The sequence below is a fragment of the Salvelinus sp. IW2-2015 genome, linkage group LG4q.1:29, assembly GCF_002910315.2.
Source record: "Salvelinus sp. IW2-2015 linkage group LG4q.1:29, ASM291031v2, whole genome shotgun sequence".
NCBI lineage: Eukaryota > Metazoa > Chordata > Actinopteri > Salmoniformes > Salmonidae > Salvelinus > Salvelinus sp. IW2-2015.
In genome coordinates, this window is record NC_036842.1 from 8,222,169 (window position 1) to 8,247,120 (window position 24,952).

Consider the following 24,952-nt stretch of genomic DNA (forward strand, 5'->3'; position numbering starts at 1 on the left):
CTACAGAAGACCACTGTTGTACATTGAATATCCATTCATCCTTGTTACACCTTTATGTGTTGGCTCTCTATGTCTGTACATAGTGTGAAATGCGGTTTCACTAAAGTTATTACACCCTAAACCTTAATCTGAAATTACCTTTAGGATCTTTCTTTGGGGTTCTAATCTCCCCGGTGTACATGCACCGAACAACCATAGGCTGGAGCCACCTGGAAGCTCGGTGCATGTACATATAAAGACAACTAAATAGGAAACTCAACAGTGTGTTAGGCCTAGAAACATTATTTAGATGGCTGTTTTATTGTTGTTGAAAGCTTGAAATGTACACAATGCGAAGGGACCCTGTTTCTAACACACACACGCACGCACACGATCGCACATTGCTTTTTCCGCAAGTTTTTTTCTCAGGGACAGACTGTGGTAAGAGTGAAAAACGAGAGACTTCAGGACGTCGTTAGATACTGCTTTTAAAAACATCTTTATTTCATTCAAAAAAATCATGTACATACAATTTATAGCCGTTCATAATTAATGTCTTTTACTATGCCTTTCTTACAGATACAGGGGCCTGGTATAGCCATCCACCATTAGCCGTGTCCAATTCCCCTTCAAACTGCCTGGCTCTCTTGCACGGTCCATCAAAACTCCGTAAGTTTTCACTCCAGGGGTATATAATCCTTCGGGCCTTTAGGTCCTGTGTATGTCTCAAGGATAGCCGCGGCCAGCGCTTTAACTGTTCACGATTTTGGAAAAGACTGTCCAGCTTATTCATAAGTGTTATGAAAATTGGATAATCCACCCATTTAAAACTAAACACAGGAATAAAAAAGTTTACATATTTGCATGCTGGGGAAGATACAGGAAAATTGACAGACTTTGTAGCATTAGCACCATAATAAAGTTCACAGGCTAAAATTGTCACTTTGGTGTCAGGGCTATAGGGTATTGAAGCGATTCTCAGGGCCTTCAGATCACTGCGGCCGCAGACCTGTTCTTCCAACGCATATCCGGGCACATTTGTACCACTCAGGGCCTGTTCAATTTTACAGAGCGCCAGCCTAATCTTTAGCCATTCTCTCATCCGCAGAGCAGGAGAAAAACTCCCAGGTTTTGCCTGATAAAGGGGTTTGGGGCCACTGTCGTTGAATATCTTTACCGTAGAATCCTCTGGCTGGAATATGTAAGACATATGTCCCTCACTCGTACCCAAAACTCCTTTAAAACATTCTGGAGCTTCACACAGAACTTCCTCAATGCTTTGGTCACTGGGTTCATGACAAGACGCGCATAACATACCAAAAATTGGCATAGGTGTCATTTTTGTTTAATATTCCGGGAGTTATCATGTACAGTCTTACACATCTATTGTTCTGGGGCTTTATAAGGCGTCTGCAAAGCCCAATACCCCAGGACATTCGTGTTTCATAGACATCAACCCCGAGGGCATATTTCAAAGAGGCCTTACTCTTTGAAATGCTTACTCTTTGAAATGTTCATTCCCCCCCACCCCGTTCCAAACAGGACACTAGACATCAAACATCATGACAACTTCAAAGACACTATAAAAAAACTATTTTCACACTATAAACCGTGAGAAACAGGAACAGGATGCCCAAACACATGGTCACTTCCTCCCCCCGCCCCCCACCCCACCAGGATGTCCTGACCGTCATAAATCAACATTTTGACATGTGACATCTACTTTTTCTCTCTCACAAACAACCACAGCTGTCAATTTCAGCAGGTTCTCACTGTTTAACGAGGCAATCTGCAGTTGCTATAAAAATGTTGGACTTAGAAATTAATATATGTACCCATTGCATCTTGAAGAATACAACGTATACAGTGCCTTCAGAAAGTATTCACACTTATTCCATATTTGTGTTACAACGTGGGATTAAAATTGATTTAATTGCAATTTTTTGTCAACGATCTACAAAAAATACTTAAAATAAACATTAATGGAAAATAAAACACATAGAAAGTGCATTCGGAAACTATTCAGACCCTTCCTTTTCCCCCATTTTTTAACGTACAGCCTTGTCAAATGTATTAAATATTTTCTCTTCTCATTAATCTACCACAATACCCCATATGACAGCAAAAACAAATATCTATTTGCTATAACTATTCAGTCTTATTTTTATGAGATAGACTAAATGAGCTCAGGTGCATCCTGTTCCATTGATCATCCTTGAGATGTTTCTACAACTTGATTGGAGTCCACCTGTGGTAAATTAAATTGATTGGCATGATTTGGAAAGGCATACACCTGTCTATATAAGTCCCATAGTTGACAGTGCATGTCAGAGCAAAAACCAAAGGATTGGTCAAAGGAATTGTCCGTAGAGTGCTGAGACAGGATTGTGTTGAGACACAGATCTGGGGAAGTGTACCAAAAAAATTCTGCAGCATTGAAGATTCCCAAACAACACAGTGGCTGCCATCATTCTTAAATGTAAAACTTTGGAACCCACCAATACTCTTCCTAGAGCTGGCTGCCAGGTCAAACTGAGCAATTGGGAGAGGGCCTGGTCAGGGAGGTGACCAAGAACCCGATGGAGAGTCCCTCTGTGGAGATGGGAGACCTTCCAGAAGGACAACCATCTCTGCAGCACTCACCATCAGACCTTTAAGGTAGAGTGGCCATGCGGAAGCCCTCAGTAAAAGGCACATGACAGCCCATTGGAGTTTGCCAAAAGGCACCTAAAGGACTCTCAGACCATGAGAAACAAGAATTCTTGTCTGATGAAACCAAGATTGAACTCTTGACTGAATGCCAAGTGTCACATCTGGAGGAAACCTGGCAACATCCCTACGGTGAAGCATGGTGGTGACAGCATCATGCTGTGGGGATGTTTTTCAGCGGGAGGTACAGGGAGACTAGTCATGATCGAGGGAAAGATGAAAGAGCAAATACAAAGAGATCCTTGATGAAAACCTGCTCTAGAGCACTCAGGACTGGGGCAAAGGTTCACCTTCCAACAGGACAACAACTCTAGGTACACAGCCAAAACAACACAGGAGTGGCTTCAGGACAAGTCTCCGAATGTCCTTGAGTGGCCCAGCCAGAGCCCGGACTTGAACCCAATCGAACATCTCTGGAGAGACCTGAAAATAACTGTGCAGCGACACTCCCCATCCAACTGACAGAGCTGAGAGGATCTGCAGAGGAGAAACTCCCCAAATACAGGTGTGCATTTTATACATTTGAAAAAATGTCTAAACCTGTTTTTGCTTTGTCATTGTGGGCTATTGTGTCTAGGTTGATGAGTGGGAAAAAAACAACTTGATCAATTTTAGAATTAAAAAGTCAAGGTGTCTGAATACTTTCTGAATGCACTGTATACATATATAAAAAAGCTCAACAAGTTAGTTAAAAAACAAATCAATGCCAATGTGTGGTTTGCATCACTTATGAGCATTTTGCATGCATTGGATTTCAGAAACTCACCTTTTTGACAACATACGAATCCATTCGGAGGAGTAGATTATTTTTTCAGTGCCAATCTCCAATCTATTCTTGATGAGTGGTTTCCTTTTATGTATTGATCATGTACAGACACTTTACCAGGTGTTTACAACTATAGATAGGTGCCTATCTATAATTTAGCCCAAACAACTACCTCTTCCCTTACTGTATTTATTTATTTATTTTGCTCCTTTGCACCCCATTATTTCTATTTCTACTTTGCACATTCTTCCACTGCAAATCTACCATTCCAGTGTTTTACTTGATATATTGTATTTACCTCGCCACCATGGCCTTTTTTTTGCCTTTACCTCCCTTATCTCACCTCATTTGCTCACATTGTGTATATAGACTTATTTTTCTACTGTATTATTGACTGTATGTTTTGTTTATTCCATGTGTAACTCTGTGTTGTATGTGTCGAATTGCTATGCTTTATCTTGGCCAGGTCGCAGTTGAAATTAAGAACGTGTTCTCAACTAGCCTACCTGGTTAAATAAAGGTGAAAAAATATATATACTGTATATTACATACACAGTATGTAACATTAGGCTTTAAAGGGTTAACTATAACTGATATCATGGATGGTCAGTCCTTGCATCCAATGCCAACCCAAACATTTGTAAAAAATTTTTTTAGGAAGTCAGTCAGGGCCCCAGCTTACCGTTWGGGGGGGATAGTAGAACACACAACGTGCAATTTCAACATGTGGTTGTGCATCAGCAGTTTTCCTCTTATGTCAGTCACTCAATTAGCCCTTGTCAGGTAATAATTTACAGATTGCTATTTGCTAGGTAAGTTAGTCTAGCCAGCTATCTAAACCTTGTAGTAATCACGGCCAAATTACTGACCGGGCACACAAGGCACGGGCCCTGACCTCTATTGTGCCCACATTGATCTTGTTAGTCACTCAGATATCATATGAACATGGCACAAGTCATGGCAAAATGAGAAGAATTGTATGAAATTAGTTTGAAAACTGCAACATGTTTTCCCTGCCCCATGAAAAAATTTAGAATTACAAAAAATGTGCTTTAAAACTGCAACATTTTCTCTACGCCCCTCTGCAAAATGTGTGGAATTGGCGGACATAAACTTTATTACTGCACAATTTACTCGCCGCCACTAAAACGTTTTGCCTACGAGATGTGGGCAACCAAAAATCTAGATATGGCCTGTTTTGTCCATGAGTTTGAGTGATTACATTTATCAAGCCCTATCCCTTAACATTTTACTGAAACAGTGGCGGGGAGCGAGCTTTCTTATTGTTTCAACTGCTGACAACTCTTTTTACAGAGTGGATTATTTAAAACAGCTTTTTATTTGAGGCCTCATCACATCACATGTTCACGGTCACCTGTGTTTTACACCACAAAGTTACGCTAAAGTGTATTTCTGGACCTTTTACTTCGGTTTACTTTCAGCACGTTGTGTGTTTAAGCGACCCTTTCACAGAAGTGAAATGCAGAATTGTATTTAGTATCATTAGGAATATATATATATATTTTTTAGATATAAAGATTCTCTAATTGTTTAAAAATCATATTGATTACACCAGACTCTCACACTATTTCCTCACTCTTTCTTTCATCACCAACACACGCCATGTTGGAATCTCAGTTGAGCAAAATGTATGGTTTACAATACCTTTTACAACCTCTAATTAAACGTTATCCTTAACTTATATACGGTGAGAGCAAGAGTGCATAAACAGCTGGAAAAAATAAAGTAATCTCTCCTCTCCAAATATATGGGTAAAGTAAAACAAGCAGGCTGGTCTTTGAAATGTGAAAGTGAAACCACTGTGGCTATTGGCTGTGTCAGGTCAAGGTCAGCTTCTGAGAACATAAGTACATAAGAAGCTGCGGTACAGCTGCAGTGTCTCAAAATTCACTGTGTTAGAGGTGTTTTAGTCCTTACTTTCACATTCTCAGAGCGCTGACTGAACACAGAGAAGAAGGGAAGAGGAAAAGGTTAGTTCAAATCTTGTTCACTGTGTAGGCTATTCTACATAGTACAACTCATTTTTTTTAGGCTTTGATTTATGTTGAAAACTAATTGGATGACACGGGATTGTTTTCAGTGGGCTATTTGTGTGTAGGGTGAGATGCGTGGGACACTTTTTGGTAGATGATTATGTACACAATCAAAATCCGTCTACCCCTACTCAAGTGATGTTAATTTCATTAGGGTCTTATCTACATTTTTATGATGAAACAAGTTGATCATGTATTATGTACAACCCCTAAAACAACATCAGACCCATACTTTTGCTAAAGCGTGGCTTTAAATTGTAGTGGGACTCTTAAGTAGATGAAGTGGGACACTATTTTTCTCATTAGAAATACATCAGTGTCCCACTTCTGGCGCTCAGATAAATGCAGAAAATGACCAATCAAAATAAACGTTCTACCACCGAAAACATGTTATTTTTGGGAAGCATATTTGATTCTGATTTCGGACATATAAAGTTTGCATGTGAAAACTACTTCAGTTGTTCCGAACTCCTCACTTGCACTAAAGAGGAGGATTGCGCAGCTGGTGCTAGCGGCGCAGATCAAACACACCAGTGGAACGCTGCATAAAGTAGTTACATTGGTGGTGCGCAGATGAGCAAACTGTACACGTCCGCAATTAATAATAACACATCCGCCTGACTATGTGATGAAGTGACAATCTGAGGCCCGACCCAAACCCACTAATATAGAAAATGCCTGTAGGCTATAGTCAGAGATGACAGAACGATTTTATGCCTGATCTAGATGTTTCTCTCTAATTTCCTACATTTTGGTAGACTATTTGTTAGTTAACTTGTCTATAATTAGATACATGCAGCTTCTCTAGAAGACTTATTAAACCCTTGCTCGCTGGAATAATGTCACACATCGATAGAATTAATGCTTCAATCTATTCTATCGGTAAAGTTCTCTGTCATTGCTGCTACTTTCGCGGATCAAAGACGTTTAGGGACCGGGAAAAATGCAATACATCTAAAAAAAAAAGATAAGTTGGACCGGTTGTTATGGGTTTAAGATGGCACAGTGATGCCATCTGTTGGTAAATGTTCATTACTGCAACTCATGTGTTTTACCGGTGTGCTTGAGATACCCGGATGGATTGTGATGTACGGAACAAGACTGGTTACTCGCATCAATGCCTCTGTCTCGTCATTTAACGTTCAAACACCGGTGACACCTTGCTCAAACCGGCTGCGCGCGTGCGCTATCGTGCATAAATTTATTTTGCCCCCCCACACCAAACGCGATCACGACACGCAGGTTAAAATATCAAAATGAACTCTGAACCAATGACATTAATTTGGAGACAGGTCGAAAAGCATTAAACATGTATGGTAATTTAGCTAGTTAGCTTGCACTTGCTAGTTAACGTTAATTTGTCCTATTTATGTAGCTAATTTGTCCTGGGATATAAACATTGAGTTGTTATTTTACCTGAAATGCACAAGGATCTCTACTCCGACAATTAATCCACACATAAAACGGCCAACTGAATCGTTTCTAGTCATCTCTCCTCCTTCCAGGCTTTTTCATCGTTTAAATTATATGGTGATCGCATCTWAACTTTCATTGTATTARCACYACTACCGGCAAAACAYTTRGTCTTTCTATCASCRYCGTYGGTATAACCAATGAGGAGATGGCACGTGGGTACCTGCTTCTATAAACCAATGAGGAGATGGGAGAGGCAGGACTTGCAGCGCGATCTGCGTCAGAAATAGGAATGAGTACTATTTTAGCCCTTGGCGTCGCAGACGCTCGTTGGCGCACGCGAGCAGTGTGGGTGAAGTAATTGAATAACATGGATTTCTAAATTTATTTTGCGACGCACGCGACATGTCCGGTCTGGTCAGCATGTTATGGAAATAGAAACGACGCAACATGGTTCTGATTATATTTCAGTTCGACTTGGAGGCAAATTTTATGTGGTTGAAATACTATCGGCTTGTATGATGCTGATAAAGATGGCACCTCTACAGGCAGCCTGGTTCTCATAGACTAGACTAACATAGTCAATGTAAAACCCGGGACACTGATATTAGTATAATATGTTATCTTTGGTCTGGTTACATAAGACAGATGCTTTTACTTAAGGTAAAAACAAAAGTTGTCTTGCAACCCAAAGATTGCAAGTTCGAATTTCATCCCGAACAACTTGAGCATTTTAGCTAATATGCAACTTTTCAACTAGCCTACTTACTACTTTTTAGCTACTTTGCAACTACTTAGCATGTTAGCTAACCCTTCCCCTAACCTTACCCCTTTTAACTAACCCTTCACGTAACCCTAACCTTAACCCTAACCCTGATTAAGATAAACAGAGTAAGGTGTTTAGGCCTACAAGAATATTGCATAATCTGCCTACTGCAATAATCAGTTTAGCCTAATATAGAATTATTACGGTACAAATACATTTCCTCATTGTCCTTCCTTTCTTTCCCTTTCCTTTTTATTTCCCTTTAATTCCTTCCACTCATCCTATGCGGTTTATGTGCTCGGCCTATTTAGCATTTAGACTCGATTTTGAGATATTATGAACAACTACAACAACATATTCCAATGTACTTTAGAATATCTAATGAAGGAAATTACATTTTAAATGATTATTATAAAGGTTCATTTTGTGTATAGTTAAAAAAAGGTTCCTGTCCCACTATTCAAACTCCATTCACYGGAAGTGGAACAGTAATATAAATCTAATTTTCATAAAATATAAAAGCTGTTTACATGAATGGTTATTATGTTTCAAATCACTATTCATTTTAACACCAAAAGCTAGATTGTTCAATAATAATAATTGACAGAATGACAAACTTATCATTCTAGCGCAAGGTATCATAGCATGGCAGGTTTTTTTGTTTTCAACGGGTCAAATGATCGAAGAAACCTGACCACACACGCTAAAGTGATGTAACGCTGACACCAAAAATGTTTTATGCACAGAACACATGCAGAAACAACCCAATAATATTTGTTGTGATTGGTTTGCAAAGTTACTATAGTACAGCACCCTCAAACACAAATGTCCCACTACACCTGATGTCCCACTAATGCTGACTTCACAAGTTATCCAGTAGGCCAATACATACACATACTTGTCATTTTTGTTCAAATGTTAACAACTATTAGCAATATTAAATGTCATGCTATTAGATATAGTGTATATCATCATTATACATCATAGTTATCTAAAAACAGAATTTTCAAGAAAASGTTTWTTGCTACTTTATGTTTGACATGTTTATGCCCCAAAAATGATGCTTGCGGAGACTGCGGGGGGCTACACAAATTTAGATAGTTCATGTTTCCTATAAGAGAATTGTTGGACTTTGCAAGTTCAAAATGATCCCGTCGATAACCACTGTAAATTATGAATAAATAAATACAACTTTTATTAATAAGAATGAATAAACAATAAGTAGGAATAGTAATAGGTCTGCATTGTGTATTTTAAAGTGTTACCTCATATTCTCTGCTAGTGTGATAACTTGAGAAAAGGTCCAGTAGATAAATGAACACGTTGCATTTTCAATTATACGGTGTAAGACTGGTGTAAGGCTGTTTTRCCCCAACAGATTCTGAATAATGGGGGCCTGGGTGTCTATAAGGAACCAAACCCCTTACACTTGGCACTACGAACTTGTCGGAGWCGTAAGTATCTGAGTCAATGTAAAATCATGATAGTTAAAAACGTAGTGTAATGCTGTGACACTACTGTTGCTAACGGGAAACTTTCTTACAGACAACAAAATCAATAGAATTTAAATATGGCAAGGTAATTGATAACGGCAATAATGTAATTTTGAGTGTAATTTTGAGTGTAAGGTGCTCTGTGAAATACCTGATCATGATATTTATAAACCTAGATTATTGGCTCTTCCCAATGCTGGCATGCCACAAAGGAAGGAAAACATCATGAAGAGCTGAACTAATAATGACAGTGTTGATAGAGTTGAATTCTGTTGATGTTGTTAAAATGAATAAAGTCGGCCCATTGTGTTTTGATAATGCCATTTTGCTGAGTATAGACTACCTTTAAGTATTGTGGACTACCTGAAAGTGGCTGTTGGCAGTAAAAGCCAGAACGCTTATCAAWATTGTCCCTGTGTCAAAATGAAAACCAGTGTAATATCAGACCTGGACATTTTATTTTGAGATCAATCTCGAAAATTGTTGWMCATTAAGTTGGATCGCTGAACATTAATCTTTACACATTTTGAGATTTAAAATGTATATCTGGTAATGATTTTCTGTTTTCCAGGGAGGTGGCAGTGGCACGTTGAATAGCTGGGGTAGTGTACAAAGASAACTCAACAWWAGYTGGMTCCATTGCTACCTAAWGTTAAGATATGACAATCYCYGTAGCAACTCCTTCTCATATGAYTTCAACAGTRACAAMCAGAACGGGAGTCAAACATTCACTATTATAGAAACCAGTGACCGTTCACWTATTCAACTACTGTGCGACACAGAGTCTAATAGTCCAACATGTCCAAACTATGGTAAGTACATCACATTCTTACAAATCTGCTGAGCTACATTATCTTGTTCAAAATGTTCCATTTGGAAATAAACCATATATCCTCAATACATCATATATCAGCAACTAGTTTTTGCAACTGAGCCAATTAATGTAAAGACTATTCCTTACAGTATATAAATACTATAGTATTGGTTCATATGTTCAGCAAATTGCAGTATTGGCTCAGGGCTGATATTTTTCTTATTGATCAGTATTTTGTTTGAACAACATTGGCTGTTGGCTACTACGTCTCAAATGCCACCTTATTTGTACACATGGTCTCTGGCCAAACGCTGTGCACTACATAGGGAATATMGTGTCAWTTGTATTCATCCATCAGGGAAGCAAGAGGAAGACCGTATCCGTCAGKAGCAGGAGGAGATGGAGCGGCGAAGACAGGAGGAGKAACGAAGACGACAGCAGGAGGAGYYGAGGRGCCAGGAGCAACTGGAGAGGGAGAGYACGATCCAGCAAGAAATCGAAAGGGAGAGCGAACTTTCGMGTAAGAAGGTGTCAAAGGGACGAGAAAAGCTGAGACAGAAGCTGAGTCTAAAAGGACAACAGCGCCATCACCAGCGTACACAAGTACTACACCAGATGATAGAAGATCACGCTCCAGCAATCAAAAGGGATGAGGTATGAGATATTTCAAAAAAGTTTGTAGAATGGGTTTTATTTCACATTAATGATTTTGTGTTTTACATATGTTGCATTAACTTAATGATAAACATATTACTATATATTTCTGAAAATACAGTTTCTTCATATTTACATACAGTTGCCAATTTACATGGAAACACCACTAATAGAAAAAGTGTTTATAGCATGACACATACATCTTTTAGTGCATCTGTACTAAAATATTCATTTTCTTTGCACTTTTTTTTGTGTTGGGACCATTTCATTCTAGCACGGGGACTTGAAAAATAAGTTTGAAGAACTTCTGAAGAAATACGAGATCACTGAAGACAAAAGCATGCAAGAGGACAAACTTGAGAACCGAATGAAAAATCTTCAGAATGAACTAACCCTTCAATACTTTGGAGAGCCTCAACRGTCCATCTGGTGTCAGTTGACCATAGATCGTGCTATCAGCCAAGGAGAGKAATCGCTCACTGAGCAGTTTAGCATCCTCACGGCTGTGACAGAGCTAACGTTGACCAACGACTCGGACACAGACAGTAAAGAGGACCAACTACCTGACTGGGACCAGAAGTATGACTTTCTCATCCGTCTTCTTGAACAGCTGTACAGCACAAATCCCACAGTGMCTCAAKAACTTGTTRTGAGCATTCTTGACGTGTTCACAGAGGTGTCAGAGAAAAACAAGGGGCTCCTTAGTCAAATTCTCTTCAACATGATCTGGACACCTTCAGAAATTCTGCTCTTCTTGCGAGGTGTTTCAGGCATAAACCAAGAGTTAGCAACCTCGATCCTTCATACTGTGCGGACAAACAAGCTGGATCTTCTCTCTACTCTCTCTGCCCTGAAAGATAAAGACCCTGTCAACTCTCTAAAAAGGTATTCTGAGGCAGAAGGYGACAAGGATYCRGACACCATTGTGAATGAAATGCAAAATGAAAAGTACCCAGAGAWAATATTGTRCATAATGAAYGAAATTCTAGGATATATGACAGAGGAGCTTCCAAAACATGCAAAGGAGGACTTGGATCAGGTAAAGATAGAGGAAGCAAAGCAGATGATCAAGTCACTGGATTTTAKTWACCCTGACCTTGCTGTTCTCAAGGAGGTCCTAATAAGGATGTCTATTGCTGTGCAAGACTGCTCAACCATTMACACTCAAAACGGTAAGAAAATAGAAGGCTACRTTCCCCGACTCACTCAGTTGGCATCACTGCTCATGCTCCTTCTACCAAASTTAACAGGGAAAAAAGGTATCCTTCTGGAAATRGGCACAGGTGAAGGAAAATCWTGCATCTTGGCTATGTTTGCCACCATCCAGGCRGTCCGTGGCACTAAGGTTGACGTTGTGACCAGTTCTCCAGTCCTTGCTCGCCGAGACCAAGAGGAGTGGAAGAAACTGTATGACATGTTTGGTGTCACATCCTCTGTTGTGCCACCACCACAGATACAGGGAAGCTCCCCTGAAAGCAGGGATAGTAGGCTACAGGAYGCTTACAGGAAACAATTAGTTTACGGAACCGTTGGCAGCTTTGCAGCAGACGCATTGAGGCAGGAATTCGAGAAGGAGACCACACGTGGGGAGAGGAGGTTCGACATGGTGATTGTGGATGAAGTGGACTACATGACTTTGGACAATGGAGTTCAGGTGACGTTTCTATCCCACGAGGCAAGTGGCCTGAGGCACCTCGGACAGGTCCTTGCTAGCATATGGGCCATGGTATCTATGTGTCAGCCAATTGAGATGGAAGATACTGGAGAGATTGAGTGGGCAACTGGAATCCAGCATTTTCACAAGGCTGCAAAGTTAGCTGTTATCGGTCCAGCGACATCTAAAGAATTCTCTGAATTTCACATTTTGGAAGCCGGAGTGGAGTTGGGTATCTATTCAGATGAAGATTTTGACATGTTCATGCAAGCTCTAGAGAACACAGAGAAAGACGATACAACGGAGAACAGGATAACTGTCGATACATTSATGGCCAAAGTTGGAATTACTCAACAGTGTGATCTGCTCACCATCATGGAGAAAGCACTGGAGAATGATGTGGCCATTGACTGTTACTCTGTGACAAACAATAAAGCCGTGCTGGTTGAGGAGAAAAAGTTGCACAACAACCCTGATATCCTGGAAATCAAAATGCTTCTCCTCGAGAATGGACGAGCCAGCGAGATCATACCTGAAGACAAACTCATTAAGGCAACTGTCTCTGAGCTGAAGTCTAAAATCAAATATTCTGGCAACTCTCAGTCAAACTCAGAGTTTCTTGTGATCCCCTCTTTCCTTGAGAAATACCTTGAGAATCGGTTACCAGTCTTTGTGGAAAACGCCCTGAAAGCCATCATGATGACACAAGGCAGAGAGTACATGATTGATCAAACGTTGGAGGCTGTCGGAGACAAGCATCTCTACCATGCTATCATCCCAGTGGACTTCCAGGCCAGTGGAGTGTTGGAGAAGAACAAACGCTGGGGGGACGGCCTTCAGCAGTTTCTGGAGATGAAACACCAGCTGGCAACCACTCCTTTGTCCAATGTGACTAATTACCTTTCAAACTTCCATTACTTTCAAAAGTACCTAAAAGGGAATGGGATATTTGGTGTGTCTGGGACATTAGGGGGCGATGCCGACAAAGATTTCCTTGCAAGGCATTATAAAACAGACAGCTACACAATACCAGCTCACCGCCATAAGAAGGTTGTTGAGCTTCCAGCAATTCAGGTCAGTGGGCAAGCCCAGTGGATGGAGATCCTCTGTAAGACAGCAATGAGAGTGGCAGAKAGTGGTCAGGTTGTCTTGGTCGTATGTGAGGATGTCAAGACCGCAAACGAGCTTCTGAAGAAAATAGAGAGCGAGAATCCACATCCCCCCATCACATTATACACAATCAGTGAGAAACACAACATTGAGAGTACCAAATTCAGAGGGGGACATYTAATCATAGCCACAAATCTAGGAGGTCGTGGAACAGATATCYAGGTTGATCAGGATGTCAACKTARGTGGTGGCCTCTTCGTCCTCCTGACACATTACCCTGGCAGTCGCAGAGTGGAGAAACAGGTGTTCGGAAGAACTGGTCGGAAGGGAAACCCGGGCATGGTCCAGATGATCCTCTGTGGGGATAACCTTGCCCCAGCATACCAGGGCCAGCCTGTGGAGGTCATGAGACAACTGAGAGAGGAGTACGAAGTTCAACGCATCAAAGATATGGAGACAGATGAGCTTCTAGAAATAAAAATAAAAGAGGACCTGTTTGGCACGTTTTGTGACTTTCTTGACAAGTTTGATGGCAACTTCACAAAACAGGAGAGACTTGACCTGTCGGGAATGGGGCGGAATGATGTCCCTGAGTGTTTTAAAGATAAAGGCCCTAAGTTTGATTACCAGCCTGCACTCAATGCTTTGAAAGAAACATGGGCGTTGTGGCTTACCCTTCACGAGGAGCACATCCGTGAGCACGAAGATATCAGTGTTCTTAAAGCAGACCTTCTTGAGCATATCACAAATAGGGGCAACATGCTGCTGAATGGAAAAAGTCAAAACTTCTATGACCACATTAAGCAGGCTACCGGCAGAACAGACTTGCACCTCCGCAACAAAAGTAAGTGTGACTATGAAGCAAAGTCCTACTGGAAAGATGTTGAGGAATGTGACCCTTTTTACAGTGCTGTGGCAATGTACAACCAAGCCTTCATCACCATCAACATGGGCAAAGATGGCTACAAAACAGAGGCACGGGAATTACTGGAAAGGGCAAAGACATCTGTGGATGTTTACTTGTCAGAAACCACAAATACCATGGTTTCTTTTCAGATTGCCACAAGAGGCAACTTTGAACCACATCATGAAGGAGAACGCAACTTTCTAAAGCAAATAGATTCCAGGATGAGCATTCACAAAGCTTGGATACTTAACATTGACCTTGCAGTAAATAAACTTAAAGAGCTTGAGGGTGAAGGRACYGCKYTAACAGAYGTATCCTCAGTGTACAGCCTCTCAGAAAATCAAGACTACATCACAGGAAATGAACTCACGGCCTTGTATGACAATGGCCTGAGCATTGTGTTTGAGGTGAAAAAGAAGCCAGAGTTCAGCTTTGACGCTTTGATCTGTTTCATCATCGGTATGTGTCAGGTCATCCTTGGAGTTCTGGTTTGTGCCCTGTCGTTTGGCGCTGCAACCCAGATTGGCTTCAGTCTAATCTCTGAAGGAGTCTCTGACATGATTGAAGGGATATCTGGCATGATATCGGGCACATTCAATTGGGCACAATGGGCCATCTCCAAAAGCATCAGCATTGGGATGTCTCTGCTCTCCGCGGGGTTCAGCGCCATTAAAAAAGTTGCCGTCACAGCATATAAAGTCCTCAATGGTACTAAGAAACTCTCATCTGTTGCAAAGGAAATCATTGGCACAGGAAAATATGTTTTCAAATCCGCACAGGGAGCAGCAAAATCTATCTCCAAAGAAACAATTAAGACTGCAACAAAGAAACTGGCATCCCCTACAAACATGAAGATGGCTCTAAAACACGCAACCAAGTATGCATTTCAGGAGGTAGGGAAGCAGGGTGTAATCACAGGCATTAACTACGCCATCGATGCTGGAATTGGGGCCATCTTTAAAATAATTTTAGAAAAAGCTTTCAAAGACATGGTCAATTCAACAGTCAAAAAGAATGCCGAACTAGATCTTAGTCTCACTGAGTACATTAGCTCTGCAGTACCTAAAGGAGCTTTGCAGAACCGCAGCAACTATAAGATTGACTCAAAGCTTGAACAACAAATGAAAGATTTAGTTCAAGATATGACAAAATATCTTATTCCTGGCCTCATGACTGATGCCACCACATCCCAAGTCAGTAATGTTATCAGCAGACTGTCTGAGGTGTGCAATAATGCAACTGACCTCGTGGCAAAAAGTTGTATTGCAAAAGGAGTCAAAATAAGTTTAGAAATAGCTAAACACACCACAACCTTGGTCCAAATGATTCGGTCCATTCCTACAGAACATGTTATCAATGACATATTTGTCCTTGAATTAAAAAAAGAAATTGAAGAGCAGCAACAACATCTGGAGCAGTATGACCAAGATGGCAGACATGATTTACCAGATGTGATTCGCRTGAAGGATGAGTTCCTAAYCTCCATTTCMGAAAGTGTCTCCGAAGCGTTCATAGATGCTTGTGCTGGTCATATGTCCTTTTTTGTGACGGGACTATTCAAGAAGAAGCTCAATGGAGTCACTGGAAAAGCTGTTGACAATGTACTTGGCAGACACAAAACTGAGGGCTTTTTCCAGGACCGGCAGCATAAACATGATATGAAGTCAGTCAGTCAGAAGYCTGGGAAAGCTCTGTCAGAGACTGAAACAAAAGAACTTCTGGACTATGCAGAGAAGATTGGTGATGTTAATCGACCAGCCTCGGCCCTGGACATTTATGTCCTCACAAACAGTGACCTGCTCCATGGTAAAGGCATCCAGTTCAAAGTGGTGGATCAAGATGGGACAACACTCTCAGAGGAGTCCTACCCGGGAACYAACAGCTCAGCCGGCCAAATCACTCTACGGCTGACCAAAGAGCCTGAGAAAACACACAGGTATTTGTCCTAAACTGTTTGCTAGACCTTCATCAACAATAGTACACATTTCCCCAAATTAGGATCTCTCCAATTAGAACTACATTAATGAGAACCAATGGTGCTCTTTATTTCTGCTCTTTCAGTGAGAAAGGAATCCTCTCTAAAGCAAAAGACAGAATCCAAGGAGTGGAAAGTCCATACAGTGGTCACTTTGACATCATCCAAGATGGCAAAGTAATCCCTGTGRSCTCAGAGAACAAGAACTGCCTGTACCATGCCCTAGCACAGGCAACATCTAACAGGTCAGAGGATGAGATCAAGAGTCAAGCTGTGAATCTACGAAACAATGTTAAAGACCAGGTACTGTATGCCTACTCATGTCTACGCATAGTTTAAATAATTCTTAAACTAAGTCACTTTCTGAAATATGTCATTTTCATCAAATCCGACAAAGGAACACTAGGAAATTAAGATGATTGGTAGATACCAACTGTATAAATAGAATAAATGAATTTACAGATTGCATCTTTAACCTTTGTTGTGGAGTAATTGGAGTTATTGATACCTGTTATGTCTACCCATAGATTAAAGGGAACCTTCAGGATTATAGTGAAATGGTTAAAACCCAGAAGGCCAATGATGCACTTGAGAGAAATCATGGAAAATATGCTATAGTTGGAGGGGTCGGGAAGAGAACACAGAGTGATGATGAAAAGGAATATGAACAGGATATCAGGCCCATGAAGAAATTTCCATATAGTTCCTCAGGGATAAATGAGGAAGACATAGCCTTTACGTACCACCTTGGATTCGTTGGTCCTTACAAAAGGTAATTTAGCATAATATTTGTTACATTTTCATATGGGCATTGTTCAAATCTACCAATGTTATTATAATGACCCTGCATTATTATTAAGACCAGAAATATACATAATAATTCATAAAGCATTGACATACAAATTGTACAAAAAATATGTGTTTACTTGAATTGTACTTCCATAGTACAACCCTTTCTCTTCTATTCCATCAGAGTCAAAAACACCAAATATTACTCTGATAACATGGGGGAAAGAGGCATTATGGAGGCAGACCATATCCCACCAAAGAGTTCCCTGAAGCTGGCCAGAGACCAAAAATCTCAGATGAAAAATCTTCAACAGAAGAATCCAAAGCTTTATGATATGATAAACAGCATTGTATCAGATCAAAATGGAGAGAACCTGCTCACAATGCGGGTTCTCAAACAGCATCACAGGATTGCTCTAACCACTGGAAACAGTAAGACATCTGTCAGCTGCAGGTGAATTCTCTATTATTATAGGTGCAATCCATAGCTTCCCTTCCGCCTGTGATACACAACCAAGGCTGAAATAAAAACACAGAAACAAACTTATTTTGATATAATTTAAGCAAGGTTTCTGCCTGGTCCTCTTCTACTTCGACCTTTCAGACCTTTAATTTAGCTACAATGTGAAACATTCCATTCTTGTTGTGTTTTAGGAATTGAATACTTACTATCTATACTGCTTCCCTTTTCGTAATGTTCTCAATCTCCTAACAACACTGTACATGGCCTTCCAACTCATAGGAAGCTGCTGGCGGATACACTTGCAAGCGGAGATGTGGAGAAATCACTGAAGTACTCTTTCATCATGGCTCATCCTATTGCTTCTAACCAGCTCAGAGACAAAGCAGGTGATTATTGTCCTTTATACAACGAGTGGGTTTAATTCTGAATGCTAATTAGTTAAAACCACATTCCAGCCTATGTCTATTCCACAAGTTATCACCGTCTAAATCTATGATGTTAAAATGCCTATTTARTCTGTTCCATCTGACTGCACAATCCACTGTCTCATCAGCCCAGCCAGGTATGTTATAAACTTGATCTCCACTATAAAAAGCATCTAGATGTTATCTCTCATTTCTTTTAGACTGACATTTAGTTTTCAACAGATGAGATATGTATAAACCTTGCTGTCTGTATCTCCCACATTTGCAACATTGTTTCAATATTCATCCAGCTGTCCCATGGTAATGAACGTGTTGGGAGTTGGTATGACAGACAGGCAGGCAGTGTTTCTCAGAAAGTCAAAATCATGAATCAGCATCTTTTTTTATGGATATATATGAAGAAATGTCAATTGAAAAAAGATCAAATGAAATGAAGTGCAGCTAGTTTGCAGTCTTTCCAGCTTCAGTTGGAAGTGATTGTGTTAGCTGTGTTGTTGGCTAGCTCCTCTGAACAACAGTGTCCTGACGAGAGAGCACATTTTTTATGCCAGGCGAAATCGTGCCTCATTATCTCATTGTTATGGATGTGCCCAAATAAATTTCACTAGCAAACAGCTTAAACAAATGCAAATGTGGCTACTTTGCTGTTATTCTGGCTGCACTTTTATTTTGACATGACTGTAACTTAGCATTAGTTGTTTAGCTAGCAAGCAAGGGATAAGAATGTTGCCAGCCAGTATTGCAATGGAACATTTAGAACGGTGTGCTGTGCTAAACACCCGTGCCAATGTATCCTCCAAACACCGGCTTCCCGGCATGATCCCTTAAGTCTGTCCTTCTTATATAGGAACTTCTTCACTAGATTTTTCTAATTTTCACAGAAAGTTTTAATATTAATTTGTGTTTTTATTCTAGAAAAGCCCAATAAACTTACCCTGGAATCCATTGATATGTCTCCTGAAGGAACGGTGCTCTACTATAAAGCTGGCTTCAATCAGATGCTGAATCACCATAGTAGAGAGGGTATTATCAACCAGAATCAGCAGGCGAGTCTGAAGTCCTGGGTGTCCAAAAAGAAGTACCTGGACCCGAAAACCCCAGAGTACAAGGACATCCTTGCAGCCATCCAGTAACAAAACCTCCACMGGGGAAATGTTAGTAAAGGGATAAAATCATACTTTTATATTCAGCATATGAATACCATGAATTCAGTATAATCATAATGTGAATCAATTCTTGTTGAACCTTATAGGTGAATGGCAATTCGACATTTATACTGCTGCATAATTACTATACCTTTTTGTTTTTGCTTACAAAGGTAGCCTATGGCTGTTCAAAACAGATACAGTAACTTATGTGCAAGTTGCATGAGATATAAGCTTGCTAAAAGAACAGTAGGTTCTTTACAGTAAACTGTAAATTGACTTTTCATTTTGTTTCATTCAGTACTGTATACTATGCTGGGTGGCAAAGTTCATTTCTCAATGTCATAATATTTACTGATGTCATCATATTTACTGATGTCATAATATTTCACGTTTTTAGTTTCTTAGTATTGAATTATATAGCCTACTTTCCATTTTAGTGTAATGATCATGGTAACCTTTTAAAATCAAATCAGATTGTATTTGTCACATGCGCAGAATACAACAGGTGTGGACCTTACAGTGAAATGCTTACTCACAAGCCCTTAACCAACAATGCAGTTTTAAGAAAGGAAAAAAAAAGAAAGAAATATAACAAATAATTAAGGAGCAACAATAAAATAACAGTAGTGAGGCTATGTATTTTATGCTCATCGTCAGTGGTTTCACAATCAAATCATGGTCTCATTGGCAGTGTTTATCATGTATTTGAAACTGTTGAAAATAAACTGATTTAATTTGCAAGACTACTAGCAATGTGCACCTTTGAGTGGATCAATTATGTCTTTCAAATCTTATTTGTCACATACACATGCTTAGCAGATGTTATTCTGGGTGTAGCTAAATGCTTGTAAGCTTAAGAGCTATAAGCAGAGCTGCTCTGTCTGACGGCGCCATCTCTCTCTCACCAATTAATTGTGCGCACGTTATGTTTTCAGTTTGTGAGTGTGTGATTACATTTTTGATTTTATTTTATCTAACCTTTTTTTTAACTAGGCAAGTCAGTTAAGAACAATTTCTTATTTACAATGACGGCCTACCACGACAAGAGAGACAATACAACACTACATAAAGAGAGACCTAAGACAACAACATAGCATGGCACCAACACATGACAACACAGCATGGTAGCAACAAAACATGACAACATGGTAACAACACAACATGGCAGCAACACAAAACAGGGTACAAACATTACTGGGCACAGACAACAGTACAAAGGGCAAGAAGGTAGAGACAACAATACATCACGCAAAACAGCCACAACTGTCAGTAAGAGTGTCCATGATTGAGTCTTTGAATGAAGAGATTGAGATAAAACTGTCCAGTTTGAGTGTTTGTTGCAGCTCGTTCCAGTCYCTAGCTGCAGCGAACTGAAAAGACGAGCAACCCAAGGATGTGTGTGCCTTGGGGTCCTATAACAGAATGTGACTGGCAGAATGGGTGCTGTGTGTGAAGGATGACGGCTGCAGTAGATATCTCTGATGGGGGGGAGTGAGGCCTAAGAGGGTTTTATAAATAAGCATCAACCAGTGGGTCTTGCGACGGATATACAGAGATGACCAGTTTAAATCAAATTGTATTAGTCACATGCGCCGAATACAACCTTACAGTGAAATGCTTACTCACGAGCCCCTAACCAACAATGCAGTTAAAAAAAATACGAATAAGAAAAAAAGTAACAAGTAATTAAAGAGCCTGCCTATCGCCTGGTACTGTTTGGACTCTGACCTGGTTTATGAACTCTCGCCTGTCCCCGACCTGCCTTTTGCCTACCCCTTTTGGTATAATAAATATCGGAGCTCTACCATCTGCCTCCTGTGTCTGCATTTGGGTCTCACCTTGTGACCTTATACAGGGATTATGGTGGTCTGCTTAAAACATMTTGGTATTACAGACTCGGACAGGGAGAGGTTGAAAATGTCAGCSAAGACACTTGCCAGTTGGTCAGTGCATGCTCGCAGTACATGTCCTCGTAATCCGTCTGYCACTGCGGCCTTGTGAATGTTGACCTGTTTAACTTCTTTGGGCTAGGGGGCAGTATTTTGACGTCCGGATGAAAAACGTGCCCAAAGTAAACTGCCTGCTATTCAGGCCCAGAAGCTAGGATATGCATATAATTAGTAGATTTGGATAGAAAACACTCTAAAGTTTCTAAAACTGTTAAAATMATGTCTGAGTATAACAGAACATATTTGGCAGGCGAAACCCAGAGGACAAACCATCRAGGAATTATTTATTTTGAGGTGACAGTGTTTTCAATGGGTTTCRATGTGTATCTAGATTTATAAGGCACTTGCTTGCAGTTCCTATCGCTTCCACTGGATGRCAACAGTCTTTAGAAATTGGTTGATGTTTTTCTTTAGAGAAATGAAGAAGTACGGCAGTTCASAACGAGGGTCCAGCCTAGTGCACTCTGTTTTGATGCGAGCTCCAGGTCACGCGCTTCACGTTGTTTTTATCCGGTATTGAACACCGTTTATCCCGTCTTAAATTTTATCGATTATTTACGTTAAAAAATACCTAAAGTTGTATTAGGAAAGTTGTTTCAAATGTTTGGACAGCGTTTACAGGTAACTTAATAGATATGTTTTAGTCATGCTGGTCGAGTTGGAACTGGTGTTTTTCTGAATCAAACGTGCCAAATAAATTGAAATTTTGGAGATATAACAAAGGAATTAATCGAACAAAAGGACCATTTGTGATGTTTATGGGACATATTGGAGTGCCAACAGTAGAAGTTCTTCAAAGGTAAGGCATGAATTAAATCGTTATTTCTGACTTTTGTGTTGCGCATGGCAGGTTGAAATCTGATTTTCATGTGTTGGTATGCTGGGCGCTGTCCTAAGATAATCGCATGGTTTGCTTTTTTGAAATCAGACACGGTGGCTAGATTAACGAGAAGTTAAGCTTTAATTTGGTGTGTAGCACTTGTGAATGTATGAAAGTTTAATATTTTTAATACATATTTTTTTATTTGGCGCTCTGCCATTTCCCCGGATGTTGTCAAATCGATCCAGTTAACGGGAGTTGAGCCCAAAGAAGTTAAAGGTCTTACTCACATCGGCTGCAGAGAGCGTGATCACACAGTCTTCTGGAACAGCTTGTGCTCTCATGCATGTTTCAGTGTTATTTMCCACGAAGCGAGCATAGAAGAAGTTTAGCTCGTCTGGTAGGCTCGTGTCACTGGGCAGCTCTCGGCTGTGCTTCCCTTTGTAGTCTGTAATGGTGTGCAAGCCCTGCCACATCCTATGTGCGTCAGAGCCGGTGTAGTACGATTCGATCTTAGTCCTGTATTGACACTTTGCCTGTTTGATGGTTCGTCTGAGTGCATAGCGGGATTTCTTATAAGCTTCRGGGTTAGAGTCCCGCTCCTTAAAAGCGGCAGCTCTAGCCGTTAGCACAGTCAGGATGTTGCCTGTAATCCATGGCTTCTGGTTTGGGTATGTACGTACGGTCACTGTAGGGATGACATCCTCGATGCACTTATTGATGAAGCCAATGACTGATGTGGTGTACTCCTCAATGCCATCGGAGGAATCCCGGAACATATTCCAGTCTCTGCTAGCAAACAGTCCTGTAACTTAGCATCTGCTTCATCTGACAACATTTTTATTGATTGAGTCACTGGTGCTTCCTGCTTTAACCTTTCTGGCGCAGGCGTTCCGCTAGCGACCCACCTCGACAACATCCGGTGAAATTGCAGAGCTCCAAATTCAAAATCCAGAAATAGTCATAATAAACATTCATAAAAAATACAAGTGTTATACATCGGCTTAAAGATTAACTTCTTGTTAATCCAGCCGCTTTGTCAGATTTCAAAAAGGCTTTACGGCAAAAGCATACCATGCGATTATCTGAGGACATCGCCCCGCTTACAAAAGCATACAAACATTTTACAACCAAGTAATGGAATTACAAAAGTCAGAAATAGCGCTAAAATTAATCACTTACATTTGAAGATCTTCACAAGGTTGCAGTCACAAGAGTCCCAGCTACACAATAAATGTTTGTTTTGTTCGATAAAGTCCCTCTTTATTTCCCAAAAACTCTGTTTTGTTGGCGCGCTTTGTTCAGTAATGTAATGTTCCATCTACATTTACATGATAAAACAAGCATTAAATTCAAATGAGATAATTCCCCCTTCATTTTATAAGACATAAACCTCAGTAACAGTTAAACATTTAATTTGGGAGGTATTTCAAATGTTACATATGTCAAGGCTCGAAATCAGACACAAACAAACATAGGGMGCTCATAATTAGCATGCCTCGCCATTATTTTGTGTGAAATTGCTTAAACTCAAAACTAACTACCACTTTTCTCTGAAGCCGGCAGCGTTAAGGACTCGGTCAGTGGCTCTAATTAGCTCCTACTCCCTCCATCATTTTCATTTCCTCAGCTACCGGACACTTGTGCATGTGGCGGAGGCGCGCGTACGTGTGTAAATGGAGGGCTGAGTGGAAGGGGTGATTTGGGATTGAACCTATGACTGTTTACTTGGCCTGACTCGTTTTGTAACTGTCGGAAATATGGAGGATAGCCTAAAGTAATACAAACCGTGACATGATGGATGAAAATGACTGGCCAATGCTGTTCGGCAGACTGAGATTTAGAAATATCCTACTTCAAACAAATGTTTTGTGTCACCATGTTTATATAGTTGTTTAATTGATGTGGGTTATGGGTAGGCTACATACCTGCAATCAGTATCCAAGGCCAATGTTATGGGCGGGCCTTAGGGGGTCTGGCCTGCCCTACCGTACCTCCTGGCCCTTCCAAATAAAATAGGTCATTTAAAGTTTACATTTCCCCCCAAAAAGGCTCAAGTAAATATGACTGACAGGGTTTTAGACCTATCACATGCATCATTAAGTCACGTGTCTTTTTACCACCATTTTGAATTAGTAGTGGGTGGAGCGTTGTTAAACACAACAGTGTATCTCAGTGATAAGTTGGCCTGGCTACTTAAAAATGGATATTCGATACTGGTTTAAAAATAATGCATCATCTGCTGCAACAAGTGTTGCTGAAACGCCACTCGTTGAAACCACTACTACATTTGCTGGCAGTCATGGCAATGAGGCTAGCAAACAGAGTTTGGCTAGCCTAGTCTATGTCAACCGTGAAGCTAGTCCCCCTCCCAGTTCCACCACCAGCCTCCTTGCTGCCACCCAGCTCAGCAGCAGCTTCTAGCAATGCTAAAGCACACGGGCCAGAACCACCTACATCCAGAGGAGCACTCCCAGATGACCCTGGGGTTGAGAAGCCATGTCAGCTGACATTAGATACATTTCCAGTAAGATTGTATTCAGGGAAGAAGCAGTCTTTTGCTAATACATGGTACCATAATGGAGATTGGCAAGAGTATTCAGTACAAGGTGAGATGGCCCTTTGTTTACCCTGCCAAAAATTCCGGTCCAATGCGTCTGCGTCAGCAGATTCAACCTTTACCATTAAAGGATTCTATGATTGGAAGCATGCATTAAAGACAGATAAAGGACTGAAAAAACATGCCACCTTGAAATAACACTTAACATTTCAGTCTATGTAGAGGGAGAGAGAAATGCATTATGCAGAAGATATTGTGGTAGAAACTTTATTATAAGATCTGCAAAAGTGGAGCAGTTAACCAAGCACTTTTGAATGGATTGTTAAGGCCTGACGTACATAGTTGGCTCACAGCTTTTATAGAAAAAAAGTACAACCTCTTCTGTCTACATGGCAGTTTAGCAGATGGGCGGAAACAGGGGCGGGGAACATAGTATTGTTGGAATCGGCTAACATTGAGATATTAAATAAATGATAGGAAAGAAGCATAGAATTAAAGGAGTGT

General features: G+C 40.5%; 1 protein-coding gene across 5 annotated transcripts; it reads left to right on the forward strand.

The window, feature by feature from the left end:
* The first annotated feature begins 5,362 nt into the window (after positions 1–5,362).
* LOC111961361 (uncharacterized) lies at positions 5,363–19,858 on the forward strand. Of its 5 annotated transcripts, none has more exons than XM_070441002.1 (10): positions 5,363–5,445; positions 9,066–9,141; positions 9,752–9,992; positions 10,353–10,648; positions 10,923–16,255; positions 16,381–16,597; positions 16,822–17,066; positions 17,268–17,537; positions 17,826–17,932; positions 18,887–19,858. In XM_070441002.1, exons 2-10 carry the CDS (start codon positions 9,076–9,078, stop codon positions 19,102–19,104), a joined length of 6,993 nt encoding a protein of 2,330 aa, XP_070297103.1. In that variant the 5' UTR covers positions 5,363–5,445; positions 9,066–9,075; the 3' UTR covers positions 19,105–19,858. The 5 variants fall into 5 exon arrangements, with proteins under 5 accessions (XP_070297103.1, XP_070297108.1, XP_070297118.1 ...); XM_070441007.1 differs by having other exon boundaries at positions 17,826–17,941; positions 18,887–18,970; XM_070441017.1 differs by lacking the exons at positions 16,822–17,066; positions 17,268–17,537 and having other exon boundaries at positions 17,826–17,941; positions 18,887–18,970.
* The last annotated feature ends 5,094 nt before the right edge of the window (positions 19,859–24,952 follow it).